This window comes from Artemia sp. Qi Xiang Cuo, chromosome 20, assembly GCF_049724085.1.
Source record: "Artemia sp. Qi Xiang Cuo chromosome 20, ASM4972408v1, whole genome shotgun sequence".
In the NCBI taxonomy this organism is placed as follows: domain Eukaryota; kingdom Metazoa; phylum Arthropoda; class Branchiopoda; order Anostraca; family Artemiidae; genus Artemia; species Artemia sp. Qi Xiang Cuo.
In genome coordinates this window covers 42,618,000-42,632,955 of record NC_142813.1, presented here as the reverse complement: position 1 = coordinate 42,632,955, position 14,956 = coordinate 42,618,000, and the positions used below count along the sequence as shown (strand labels likewise).

Sequence of the window (14,956 nt, the reverse complement as noted above, 5' to 3'; positions counted from 1 at the left end):
GAGGGGGCCTAGTTGCCCTCCATTTTTTTTGGTCACTTAAAAAGAGCACTAGAACTTTCAATTTCCGTTCTAATGAGCCCTCCCGTGATATTTCCGGACTACTGGGTCGATACGATCGCCACCGAAAAAAAAAAAATAATAAATAAACGCGCATCCGTGATGTTTCTTCTGGCAAAAATACAAAATTCCACATTTTTGCATATAGGGTTTGAAACCTTTACAATAGGGTTTTCGGATACGCTGAATCTGATGATGTGGATTTTATTAGGGTTCCATGAATCTCAGGGGTAGTATCTCCCTTTTTTCGAATATGAGGCAAATTTTCTTAGGCGCGGAACTTCTGATTGGTAAGACTAAACTTTATGAAAATAATATATTTATCCGGCTCTGATGATCTTATAACGTGAACAAACTACAAAAGATGTACAAAAGGGAGGAAACTACCTGGAAAGAAAATTGCATTACTGGGTATTTCTCTCTCTCTCTCTCTCTCTCTCTCACTCACTCACTTTTTCTCTCTCCTGCTATCTTTGTATCATTTTATGGTTTTATCCACAGTCATCTATTTTACCTTTGTTATTTGTGGGTTTTGATAGTTGATATTTGCCTTTTTCACTGTAGCTTCTGAGGGATCTCTTGGAGATCCTTGTTCTACTCTCTCTTGGAGATCCTTGCAAATCCTTGGGGATATAATTTCTCTTTGTTATTTTTTACTTATATTTTAACACCATCGACTCTATCGCTTTATGAAATGATCAAACGTAAGTCTTAAGTAATTTTGTATTTTCAAAAGAAAGGGCATGTTTTTTGTCAATCTTTACATCTAATTTAATTTTGTTTTTAGGCTTTACACACAAACCAGCTTTATTTCAAAAAATAAAAATTGGCAAACTGACCCTCCAACTGATACCACAACTATCACTTACACATACGGCGCTGGCAACGGTCCAAATCTTATAAATGGTAACCCTAGAATACTGGAAAACCTGAAAGAAGCAAGTTTAGAAAGTATGGAAGCTGTTTAATACTAATAAAAACCCATTTACTTCTGATGCTAAGTGCAAGCTGGTGATGGTAATTCAAAATACGGTATGTTTGACGTATACAACAGCTATTACGTATACACAAGGAATTGGCAATGGTCCAAAACTTATAAATTTCGGCCATAGAATACTGAAAAACTGTAATAGAAACAGTTTAGTCACTCCAGGTGCCACGGAGTTTGCATAAACGTATATATGGTGTTTTGCACTTAACCCTGGGTTCCCACTGATGCAATTTTAGTATATTTTTTGCGTGAACCAAAAAATTTACTTCGTTTTCACTTCATGTTTATGCGTCACAACGGTTCAATTGTTGTGTTGAATTATTTCTACTGAGCTGTTGACTGTCTCATCCATTATTTTGAATCGAAAGTTATTTAGAACCATAAATAGCAAGTAACTGAGAAACCAATCATTTTTATCATAAATTTTTCATTATCAGAATATATCAAAAGTTATTTGACGAAAAATAGGAGGGTTGTGTCCTTTTAATTCAAACTTTTAATTCTTAGTGCCTGGGGAAATATTCCAAAGGAAATGAACACACAAGATAAAATTCCTATACATTTGCTGTTTAAATATTTTATAATATTTTTATGATATAAAAATATTATGTTTCTGAGAAACCAATCATGTTTAAATATTATGTTTCTGAGAAACTGAGAAACCAATCATGTTTATCAGAAGTTTTTCATTAATATTTGACGAAAACCATGGGGGTTGTGTCCTTTTAATTCAAAATTCTAATTCTTAGTGCCTGGGGAAATATTTCAAGGGAAATGAACACACAAGATCAAACTACATTTTTAATTATTCATAGCTACCTAGGCTTATACATTTTTGCCGTTTGAATGTTGTTCTTGGCTTCTAGGACTTAATTTAGCCTATTCCTATACATTTGCTGTTTAAATATCTTATAATATTTTTATGACATAAAAATATTATGTTTCTTATGCTTCTTTGTTTAAACTTCTCATAATCATTTTTGCGCTTCAACGGATGCAGTGAACCGTTTCTGAGTGAACATTTATGCGGGTTTTTTGCATCCGTAAGTGGTTTTGCGTTAAAAATCGCATCAATGGAAACCAAGGGTAACAGCCTATGGACCTTTTGTATCATAAAGTAACTATATAAGAGAGTGGAATGCGGGTTGAATTTTTGTAACCTAAAAATTTGTGGCATTACCCCGAGTTACCCCAGGCTATCTGAGTTTCCTTTTTGTTTAGCTCATTCCCTTAGAAGCATGTCTGTATATATTATTCGATGAAATGGTTATGAATATACCATCTCATTTGCCACTTGGTCCGCTACTAGTTTTTTTCCCATAAAACGTTTTGAATGTTTTCCATAAACGTTCACAAAACGTTTTGGAGATAGGAAGAATCCACTCTTACACAGTTACTTCATGTTTTGTATCGTACCTAGTTCCCTTGTAAATATTTTGGAGCTTGTATATAAAAATATGGTTTAATTTGTTTTGAAATGTTATAAAATACGTAAATATATGTATCGTAAATTTAGATGTAAACCCAAAAACGTAGACATTTTTTTACATGTTTATAATAAGTTTACCTAGTCAGAATGAGTTCTTTTGGGATAAAAGAGTACTCATTGTGGTTGTAATTGGACCATTATCGTTGATTTAACAGTGTATTTTGGGAAATTGAGTTGAAGGTTGTGAAATAAAATTTAAAATATAGGGTAGTTTCCTCGATTATGAAAGTAAAGGCAGGGTAATTGTTGAGACTATGGGTATATTCGAAGGAAACCCTAAAAAATTGTGAATGCTGCATTAAAACAATCATAAATACTTATCTTACTCATAAAATAACATTGCTTAACTTTAGCCCCCCCCCCCCAAATGCGTGGTGGGTATTTATACTAGCCAACAATGTAAATTCCAACTATATTTTCCAACCGTAAGCGTGTATAATACCCAATTTATCTGCATCCTATATTTTTTTTTATTTGAAATATCAATTATGAACAAAACAACTTAGCTAACCATATCCCCTTCAAATACCATGGCATGATATGGCAAAGGGATAATTGAAAAAATCCACAAAATAAAAAAATTAATTTACATTAAAATTAGAAGGGGCTTAAAAAAAGCATAACTACGACATCATATGCCCTGCTACCACTAACTTGACACTCAACTCCTTCCTTAACAGACATAAATAAAAATACTAATAATAATAAGTCAATACCATTTTATCCAATCAGTTATATATCCTACAGATTTAATCATTAAACCCGTATTTAGAAAACAACCCATTTTTCAACAGCCTATAAAATTCGCTTACATAACAGCTGTTTTTTAATATCCCTTTCTAACGAATTCCGTAACTTAACCCCTCTAAAAACAAGATAAAACCCCGACCTAGACGTAACCAAATTATTAACATAAATTTTAATAATTGAACTAGTTCCATGGGAATGAACCTCATTAACTTTTGCGAGCAGATGTGGGCTTACCATTAGATAAGATGTGGACTTAGCTTTCATGCAATTTGACAGAAAAACAAAAAGTATAAAAATGACGGAGAGCAGGCGCTAAATTATTTTCAACTTAACGTAAGCTAACGTGAGCCTAGTATTTTTCAAACCCCTGAACCGGTGGTAGATTGAGGGGAAGTCTCAGTATTTTCAGAGCTCGGATCGGGTGGAGGATTGAGAAGAAAGTCCCCAGCCATATCGAACTACAATATAAAATTTAGGGGTGGATTAAAGTAAAATTGGGCGTTACACCTATGGGCGTTAATGGGCGTTACAATTGCTAATTGTAATTTATAATTATAAAATTGGGCGTTACAATTGCTTTCTAAAAAAATACAGTAACAATATGTATACATAGTGGGTAATAATTTATACGTCAGAAAGAGGCTGGGGGAGTGAAGCAATACGCTTTTAGGAATGAGATAAGTTTGTATTCATGACTGTTCTAAACTAGTTTTCAAAATATTTCGCGTTTTTCTTCAAATTTACACTTGTCTTAGCAATTATCAAAGGCAGAACCGACTGCTAATCTAAACAGAAGCAAGTTATTTATTTATATGCAAACCCTTCATAAGAAATAACAAAAAAATAGACAGAAAACAACATAAATGATAAACAACAGCACAGAAAAGAATCACAGAGGTGAATGAAACAAACCATTGCTTACACACTCGTAGAAGAGTAGCAATAAAACAATAAAATTTAAGGAATGAACTGCTATTTATTGAAATTATTTTAAATAAGAACAAGGTCTCACTGCCTTCATACCCGTACCCAAGACATTTTTATGTTGGTCTCTCTACAAGAAAAACGTCATTAAAAACACTATATTTGGTTATTTTTAGCATAAAAGATCGGAAAAAGCATGTCTAGTGGGTGAAATCTCTTTCTCAATTTTAATTAAATTTATTTTTATTAATTAAATTTATTAATTGAACTTAAATTAATTAAATTTAAATAAATTTAAATTTAATACCTTTCAGATAGATTATGGTCTGGCCGCCAAAAGTTTGTCTGACTAGCCGAAGATTGTGTTTTCAAAGCCAGGCATAAGATATGCTAATGTGGTTAGATTAACATTGAAGAAGGCATTCAAGAAACTATACAGCAAAGACTTATAAATAAAAAACTGACACATATTTTAATCGTTAGAAATAGTTACTTTTCTGAACCTTCAACGTGAAATATAAACTGGATTTGAAGTGAATTGTGCGCAGAAAGGTCAAGATAATAATGGAAAAATACGATATGATAAAATATGAAAATGATACAAACTAATGTAGCACAAATAGAGCAAAAACGTTAAGATACTAACGGAAGAATACGATATGATAAAATATGAAAATGATACAAACTAATTTGATCTTTATACACAGATAAAGGAATTCGAGTCCAGGTAATCTTTCTGAGAATAGTACAGCTTCGATCTTTAGAGGGTCATGCGAGGGCTATTCATTTAATTTATTTCCATCTCCAATCTGCTCTAAAGAAAAGACAAATGAACATAAAATTCCTTTATTGTCAAAGTAATGTACCACCAGGGTTACTTCTCAGCATAATCACTTTGATGATTGAGATGTTTGTGATCCGTGAGCAAGCTTTCTGGCTTCGCAATATTCTCTTCATAAAATGTCACCCCTATTGGTTTGAAAAGGGTTGTAACATTTTTTTTAGCTCCTCGTCAGCTACAAATACTGCCCTCCTCTCGCCAGCTACTCCATCCATCTAGGGATATGTGGAAGCAGCTCACCCGTAAGTCAGTACTAAATTTTGGGTGTTAGAAAATTCACAACTATGGATGCCAAACAAACTCCCCAAAACACGAAAAGATTTAAACAAACGTTTAATTTCTGCAGATTTATGGAAACTTTTTGGGGCGTCAAAAAAGGTATATTGCTTGTGAAACTTAGGCAGGTGGGAAAAACGGCTACTTATACCGAGACTTTGCAACCCCTGCAGAGAGCAAACCATAACAGAAGAAGAGGAATGCTGACTTCTCGACTTGTTCTGATCCATTACAATGCCCATCCTCAAAGTGGTCATGTAATCAAAGGGCTCCTTGAGCCATGTAAATAGAAATTTAGAACATCGACGATACAGTCCAACTTATCCTTGAAGGATGTAGATTTTTTCTCTGAATTGAAGAAGTGGCTTGGGGGAAAGCGCTTCCGAACCTACAAGGATCCCGAGGAAACCTTCAAAATTTCCTTCAAATTATTGATGATTGTAAAGAAAGTACAAATTTTTTTTCACAAATATGAAAAATGCCTCGATATTTAAGGTCAGTATATTGAAAAGTAACATTGATTTTACATTAACTTTTGTAATATTTTTTTTTAATATACATACAGCTTACCATTATAACCAATCGCAGCCTTAAAAAACAAGCCTGCGTAAACAAACATATTTTTAGGTCCCAAGATTTCTAACCTTCCACGAAGATTCTTTGACCAAATCTTAGATAGTAAGGGTTGCTCTGGTGTCCCCCACATACCCCTATCTCCCTTGCATATAGGTCATGTAAAGAAATTTCACAATATTTATATAGGAAATTTTGCAAGCCCTGCTGTCCATGTATTTAAAATAAAACTTAAATTGATGAGAAAACATGCACCAACTATATCAACAATTCAAACATGTAAAACTAAACGTTGATTGAGAATGTTATATATTTTCAGTGTTCAGTGTTCAGTGTTCAGTATGTAGTAAATAAAGTGCCAAAGAGCACGTTAGCTTGTGTTGGCCCTGTCGACTAAGGGCCCCAGGCCTATGGTTTAATGTATCAGTAAGTCCTATAAAATTTAGTTTTTTTTTATTGTTGTTTAAATTAAGTCGGTTCTGCTTTCTAAGATTAAGTAAATTCGATACTGATGAACCTATATCACCACATAAGGGTCTTTCAAAAAAAGGAAAGAAAGGGCCGTGCTAAGTTTGTGTCTAAAAACTCTAAACAAGCTTGCAAGTCGTGCTACAAATATAGCCTCTTGCCAATTTTCTGTTTTCCCCCAGTATTCCTTTCTACAAATCAAGTTAGGCCTAACGGGTTAATATAGAAAATGAGATATATTTTCCAGAATCACTTCAGTTGTTTTTCAAAACATAAAAATTCGAAGAATTATGTTAAATTAGTAATACATAATTCGCGTAAGAGATTCGCAAAAATTATGCAACTATTGATATGCAGCAAGTATCTAAATTTGGACAATTATCAGCTAAATTGTGGCTAAGCAACATATCTAAAAATAAATAGTTAGAAACCCTGTTACCTCGCAAGATACGGAGTGGGCAATGTTCTTTGCAAAAATATTGGCTACAGAAGGGCTATTAAAATGCGATTGGTGAAAATTAATCCACTCAAGCTCTACAAGAGTTTGATTTCAAACCCTATACATGTTGCTGAACTGAAATCTCTACAGCATTTCCAACCAGAACCATGTTCATTGTCTTACTTCAGATTTTTATTTCCTCATGAACTCTATAAGAGATTGATTTCAAATCCCTTATATGTTGCTGAACTGAATTTTCTGCAGCAGTTTCAGCTAGAACAATGTTCATTGTTTAGCTTCAGATTTTTTTTTTTGCTTCAGAAACTCTATAAAAGATTGATTTCAAGTCTCTTATATGTTGCTGAACTGATTCTCTACAGCAGTTCCAACCAGAACCATGTTCATTGTTTTACTTCAGATTTTTATTTCTTCAGAAACTCTATAAGAGATTGATTTCAAATCTTTTATATGTTGCTGAACTGAATTCTCTGCAGCAGTTTCAGCTAGAACAATGTTCATTGTTTAACTTCAGATTTTTTTTTCTTCAGCTACTCTATAAGAGATTGATTTCAGGCCCCTTATATGTTGTTGAATTGAATTCTCTGCAGCAGCTCCAACCAGAACCATTTTCATTGTTTTACTTCAGATATTTTTTTTACCAACTCTAAAAATTGTTATTTATAAAACTAAAGTTCCTAAGACAAACATATTAAACAATAATTTAAATATAAGATACGAGAGTGTAAAACAAAAGGAGTCATTTTTGATATAATTATTAGCTGACTTATATAGAAATTGAAGTTCACATTCAGGTATTGATACATAATATCGCATACAGTGTGTTATACTTATGCTACATTTACCATAATGTATTGTAAATGTTCACCATAAGGCGGTTTTCGACGCCACCAAATTAATTTTTAATGTCACATGAATAAGTAAGGTTACATTAAAGTAAAACCTTTCACTCTTAAAAAGGCCATTTTACACTAGGCTAACCTAAAATTCCATACAATCATCAAAAATTAAAATATATAGAAATGAGATGGAAAGTCAGGATCTGATCAGATTGGATAGGCTCTCTAGGAAAAATTTATTTATTTTTATTTTTTTTAAAATTTAATAGTTGCTAATTCAGAAATTCCCTTGTTTTGCTTTTTATGTTAACTTTTTATAATGCAACATAAACTTACATGACGCAAAACAATATATCAAAATTGGCTCCGTAAGATAAAATAACATAGTATAGAGTCTTAAGTTATGCACGTGTGAATGGTTCAACGGCGTAGCTTGAAAGCACCATATGATAAAACTCTTTTCTGAGGTATCTCATTTCTGAGGTACCTAAATTTTTCTGAGGTACCTAAATTTCCAGGAGACTTAGTTCATAAAACCTTATTTTGAGAGACCCAGTGCATTACTGTATTTATTGGTGTTGCAAGTATTAGTCACCAAGTATCATAGGCTGTGCCATGCTGTCGTTTATTTTTATTGTACTCTAGTCGTCGTTTGTTGTTATTTTTTATCACTGTTCCAATGTAACATTTTTAGAGGTATAATGTAATAAAAGTTTTTCTTATAGTAGAGTATATGTATATGTTTCTTTAGTGACTCGGCTCCAATATTTCAAAGCCATTATATATACTTATACATATATACATATATATATATATATAATATATATATATATATATATATATATATATATATATATATATATATATATATATATATATATACTATCTATACAATTGAGCAATAATTGTGTATGTATTTGATTAATTAATTTATTTTTTTCTCGAAAACAGCTTGATATTTTTTCGGTAAAATTGGCATCCTGGGATATTCTGGCCTAAAAATACGATCTAGGTAGGTCAGAGGTAGGAGAAAATTCGTTAAGAGCCTTTATTTTAGAAAAAATTACGTGATGGGCATCAATTTTATATACATCAGTATTGCAATGACTTTGTCACACTTTTCACACTTACCTGGAAAAATTGAAGATTTTCATGCATGGAAAAGCTCACATTTAATTTCTTATAGAGTAAAAAACTGGTAATTACAAAAATATTTGTATATATTTTGACAAAGGATTATAACGATTCGAACATTTTAAAAAATGAAACCAAAAGTTAGAAGCTTAGTAGAAATCGTTGTTAGAAATCGGATTTGGTTCAATAACCAAACATCTTTGAAAAGACTGCTGTATGAAAAGAAATTGAATTGCGTAAGGAACAAAAAAACAGGAAATTACACAAATATTTGTATATATTTTAACAAGGGATGACAAGAATTCAAAAACCTTAAAAAAGAAAACCAAAAGTTTGAAGCTTGGTAGACAATCGGTGTTAGAAATCAGAATTGCTTCAATAATCAAACATCTTTGAAAAGACTGCAGTATGAAAAGACATATTAGTATGAAAAACTTATCTAGAGGTAGACCCAAAAACTAAAATTTTACAAGTGTTATAAATGATAATTTGTTGGAAGAAAAAGAAGTTTTTGTCCCAACCCCTTGAACAATAAACAAATTTACAACCAATAAGGGCAGCTAATGCAAACGGCACTGACATTAAACTTACAATGGATGAAAATCAAAACTTGGACCATCGAATGACACAAGACCCAAAAACGAAAATTTATAAGTGTTATAAATGATAATTTGTTGGAACAAAAATAAATGTATGTTCCACCAGATGAACCATTAAAAAATCTACAGCCTGGACCTCATGTAAAACTAGACCAACAAGGGCAGCTAAAGCAAAGGGCATTGGTAAATTGTCTGAAGTAACGAAAATTCAAAGTGAAGAAGAAACAAAAATGGGGTTAGAAGATAAGCGACAGTGGAGTCAAAACGTGGTGAAAATGATAGATATGATATTTGGGTTTGAGATTTTGACATGGATAAGGTTATGAATACTTACCATGCCTTTGTTAAAAAAAATAAAGTTTTGTTAATATGTATTTCATAATAACGAAGGACAAGCCGGGGCAAAAGTCAACGTTCAACATTTTATAAAAGCTCCAAGCGAAGAAATAGCCATAAACAACGACATTGGAGTTTATAAGGACGTTAGCGAAGAACCTGATACTGCATCAGCCTCTGTTAAAAAAAAGAACAAATGTTTGGCGTTATGTTTTTCATAATGACATAAGACAAGCCAAGGCAAAAGTTAAACGTCCAATAACAAAAAAACGTAATTTGACAAAGGCGCTAATTCTAATTCAAGGTCACCTAAAATGTTTAAGGGGTTAACTGATGAGAACGAAGCACAGATCAATATTATTAGAAAACCAGTGAAAGTGAGAATTACAACAGCTAAAGAAATAGGCATGGAACTAACGACAGCGAGAATCACATTGAATTGTAAACGAAATTTTGAACAGTGATCTGTTGTTGGAAACTGGAAAAGACGTATTTGTTATCTATAAAACCTTAAGAAATTAAATGATATTATAGTTGAATCTAAACTACTAAAATAAAAAGCGAGGAAAAAACGTACTGAGGTGCAGATGAAAAAATGGACAATGAAATCCACGGCTTGAAAACAAGGAACAGCGATAACTGTCCCCAAAAACGATCTAAATAGGTAAGTACCTTAGGACAAAATTCGTATTTTTTACAGGGTAGCTGTATCAAACCTGTGGTGATGGCAGGACATCAAGAAAACGCTTAAATTGTCTGCGGTTAGAAGACAAGCGACAATTAAAATTCATATATAGCAGCCTGCAGCGTGTCGAGTGCCGGAGGCCGGTATTATATATATATATATATATATATATATATATATATATATATATATATATATATATATATATATATATATATATATATATATATATATATATATATATATATATATATATATATATATATATATATATATATATATATATATATATATATATATATATATATATATATATATATATATATATATATATATATATATATATATATATATATATATATATATATATATATATATATATATATATATATATATATATATATATATATATATAATACCGGGCCTCCGGTATTCCGGGCCTCCGGAAAATACGAGATTTTGATAAGAAAATAGGAGAAAATAGGAGATTTAGACAGAAAATAGGAGGAGCCTGCTATAAATCCAGTTTATATATGAGAAAGCTCTTATGTTTATAAAAGAAAATAAAATTTTGATGGCAAGTTATTTTCCTTAATGTAAGAAATGAAAGAAAAAAGTTTAAATTTGTGCCGGTTTAAGAATCATACTTTTGTATCGATTCTGAAATCAGATATTTCATTAAAGTTTTTACAGGTTAAAAAAAATAATAGATTTAGTGGGGAAATTGTAATTCGCATTCTGGGAATATCTCTTAAAAGGTAATTCCCAGACAGATCTCTATCTACAGGAACACAAAACTTATTAAACCATCCATATTCTGGATTAGTGGTAAAAGAAACATCTGTTTCACCATTTTGAGAACAAAACTTGAAATTGAAAAAAAAAATTTATTTTGCGACAGTTCAAAACTTTGCTATCAAACCCTTCCTCGCGTAATAGCTTCTTAACTTTGATTGGTATTTTTTCATTTCATACCAAGAGCAAAGCACACAGGTTTCATAAATTTCCCAAAAATAGCTTTTAAACCCCCCTAAAAACTTACCCCACCACTAGACTTAGAGTGTTCTTACTACACTCCTCAAAATTAGAGTATTCTAACTGATGTGTTCCTTTTACTTTCTGAAATTTTTCCACAGAAGGGCAAATAAGATGGAAAATAAACTTCTTGAACTTTTTACTGGTATATATTTTCATATAACAGATTTTGAAATAAATCAGGTTTTGAAGGGTAAGGCTATTTACTTCTGCAGAAACGAGAAATAATTTGATTAGCTTACGAAGATCAGTCACAAACGTGACCAGGTTGCGTCTTTTTGTCACAAACGTCAATGCGTCATTTGCGTCATTGCCTCACAAACGTGACCAACTAGGGCACATTTTTAACGCACAACTACAGGACAATATTTTCTCTTTGGTTCAAACGTTACATTTTTTTTTTTTTTTTTTTTTTTTTTTTTTTTTTTTTTTTTTTTGATCAAAAGAATTCAAAAGGACTGCAAAATCCTGATGTTGGACTAAATAATAAACAATATTTAAATGACGATTTGGTAATAATTTGAAATTAAATAAATAATGAAATTAAATAAATTTAACTAATGATTTGATATTTTTTATTTTAAATAATAATATACCACATACTGAATTTACTTTTGAGGGGGGTGTTTGATATTTATATACTTAACCCTAAGAACCAAGATCAGAACTAAGTCCTCGGGGAGGATCAAAAGAAACCTGCAGCCATGTAAGAGACCCCAAGAGCATATCATTTCAGAAGATCTTATTATTTTTTACCACTCAAACGTAGATTGGAGCGTTCCTGAACAAAACACCATCTGACTATTTATTGCAATATGAAATGACCTCCCCGCAAAGTCGGTCCCAGAAGGTTTTTGATAATAAGTCTTTTGAAAGGGGGTTGCAACCATATTCTACAAAAAAGAAAATACACAGATTGTTTTGAATCAAGTAATATCAAAGAATTAGCAGTTTGCTATGTTAACTTGTCAAATAGACTTAAACTTGCATAATATATTTTATAAGAACTAGGTTGTGACTTAACCTTCTAAAACAAGTAGCTTCATTAGCAAACTTTCTTTCTAAATAAAGGGAATTGCCTGTCATTTACTCTTAATCAAGGTTACATCTTTAGCACTAATAGTTTTATCGAGGGGAAATTCACACAAATGGAAACCTTTTAGATCAGGAAAGCTTTTCAATTTTGTTTAGGGACTCATTTTTTCTTATATATGATTGGTCTTTAGTTTAAGTATAGTTAATGAAATATAATAGAATCAGTAATAAAATGCCCCTGAAAGTCCCGCTGCCGGCGCAGGGTAAAAGGATCATTATATCCTTGGCCAAACACCTGTTCTATCTCAACTAATTTCAGCGATTTTCTGTGTACTTTCTGAAATAAAAATAAGAAGAAGATGCCAAAAAGTCCGAGGAAGTTGAGCACTGATCATTCCTCTCTTTTGTTTTTTTTTCCATTTCTAACCAATCTTGTAACTATTTGTCTAGCTAATTTAAGGAGTAGAACCCGATCAATAGTGAAGAAAAAACCGTCTGCTAATCTTCAAAATGGATTCTTGCAATTTCAGAAGATGTATAAACTCACCTTGGGTTCATGTTGAAAAATGATTTTAGGCTTCAGATATTTTATTTGCATATTTATTGTCCTCAATAAATTAGAATGCATAAACCGTGTAACCACCATGTTAAAAAATAGTGTTACAAGCAGCTTAAAGAGACAGAATTTTATCTGCAAACCCTTAGAGATCTTTCTATACGTTTTTAAAAAGCTACGCAGATAATGTGGCTGATTTAATATTAAATGCAAATTAATATGTATAATTAATTATATTGGCTACGATATAATTATTGTATTGTATAATATTATATAATTAAACAATTATATAACAATATAATTAGATATATTTTATGGAAAAACATACAAAAATGCGTATTAAAAGTTAAACTCTACGGGAAATTTCTCCAAAAATTTACTTTTCTTCAAAAATGTTTGTAATGTTATTTTATACATTTTCTTAACTTCTGAATTATACAAAATCTTGGCTCACAAGACCTTGCAACCTTAAATTCGAGTATCCAAAACATCTCAGGCAGCCCAAATTTGAGCCAGCTGCTAAAAAACATTAATAGTTTCTGCGTTTTAAATACGCTAAGAAAACATAAGCATTTTGTTTACGCATTTGAAAACATTACCATTAGGAAACTTATTTTTTATTAGTGTTTGAAGTTAAGAGAAGTCCCAACCTGCCATCTCTTGCAAACTTTATCCATAAAGAATGCTCCACTTTCGAACCAGTGTTTCTCAGAACTTATTTCCATTATATTATTGATTAAGGGTGGTTTCTGGACAGGATATTATGGCAAGTAAAGGTATCTTATGAGATTATCTGTGGCAACTATGTGGCTTACTTATGGCAGCATTCAAAAATGTAGATGTCGTCTGCGGACATTCAACCGAAGACTGCACTCATCGAAAAACAAAAGAAATAACTGGCCGTTCGACTTGCTTCGAACCATCTACGCCACTTTCTGTTAAGAAGGAAGGATCTTTTAATTGCAAAACAAGCCAGCAGAGGCTGATCTTGCAATTTGCGTTACGGCTTGACGAGAAGGGTAATTAAATGTTATCATGTCACCGGCCAGACCGACTTTCTTATTGTGAACACGGCTGTTTCTATTACGAATCTACGGAAGTTCAGGTTTTCAGTGGTGATAAAGATTTGTTTGTTCTACTGTTCTATCGCTCAAAGGAAAACACACTTCGTCGTATCTACCAAATTGAAAGCAAGCCTTGTGCGAATCGTTTCAGTATTCTAAAAGTGAAAAAGAGCATCAATAACCGTACAGCTGACACTTTTTTCTTGCATGCTTTCTTTTATTCTACATCGAGATTGTATGGTTTTGGTAAGTCGGTCGGGCTCGAACTTTCGAATCGTGGTAAGTGTTCTAAGGCGAATCGGGTAAGTGTCAAAAGACGAATCGGGTAAGGGTGGAGAGCAGGTGACACTGTTCAGTTTATAGGGCTAACAAGGGTGAAACTTCCTATCTCCTAAACACAGGTTTTTTGTCAGCATACTTATAACGCTGATATTCTTTGTTAGCCCTTAAAGACTTCCATCCACGCCCCCAGCTGCTCGATACCACTTCTATCGACTCTTTTATAGACAGCTGACTGAAACGGACATCCTTCCAGTCTGAGCCCTATTGCTTGGGGATGCTGCCTTCACAAAACTCGTGCAAGTGATGATAGATTTAAAACCTACGCGACTACGTAGTGTCATCAGGTGCACGTGCAAATCGGATTATCAAACACCAAAATTCCCGTGCTGAACATCTATCTGCGATGCGCTACTGCTTGTTCAAATTCTTTAGGCAAGAGCTGCACAAAGATAGTTGAGGAACAGCAGAATTAAGACATGTGTGAAGTTGGAACAGAATATGAAAAAAACATCAAAGCAAAGCAATGGATACTGTGGTTCTAATGCAGGATGTAATGCTGATCTGT

At 32.4% G+C, this 14,956-nt stretch overlaps 1 protein-coding gene across 1 annotated transcript in view; it reads left to right on the top strand.

Moving 5' to 3' along the window:
• The window catches only part of LOC148940230 (uncharacterized), a 76,807-nt gene extending 68,421 nt beyond the window's left edge, over nt 1-8,386 (top strand). Inside the window, exon 7 of the mRNA XM_089106105.1 lies at nt 845-8,386. Within this exon, the coding sequence (XP_088962231.1) occupies nt 845-1,025 (181 nt within the window). The 3' untranslated portion in view covers nt 1,026-8,386. The remainder of the gene's footprint in view (nt 1-844) is intronic.
• Nucleotides 8,387-14,956: the final 6,570 nt, after the last annotated feature.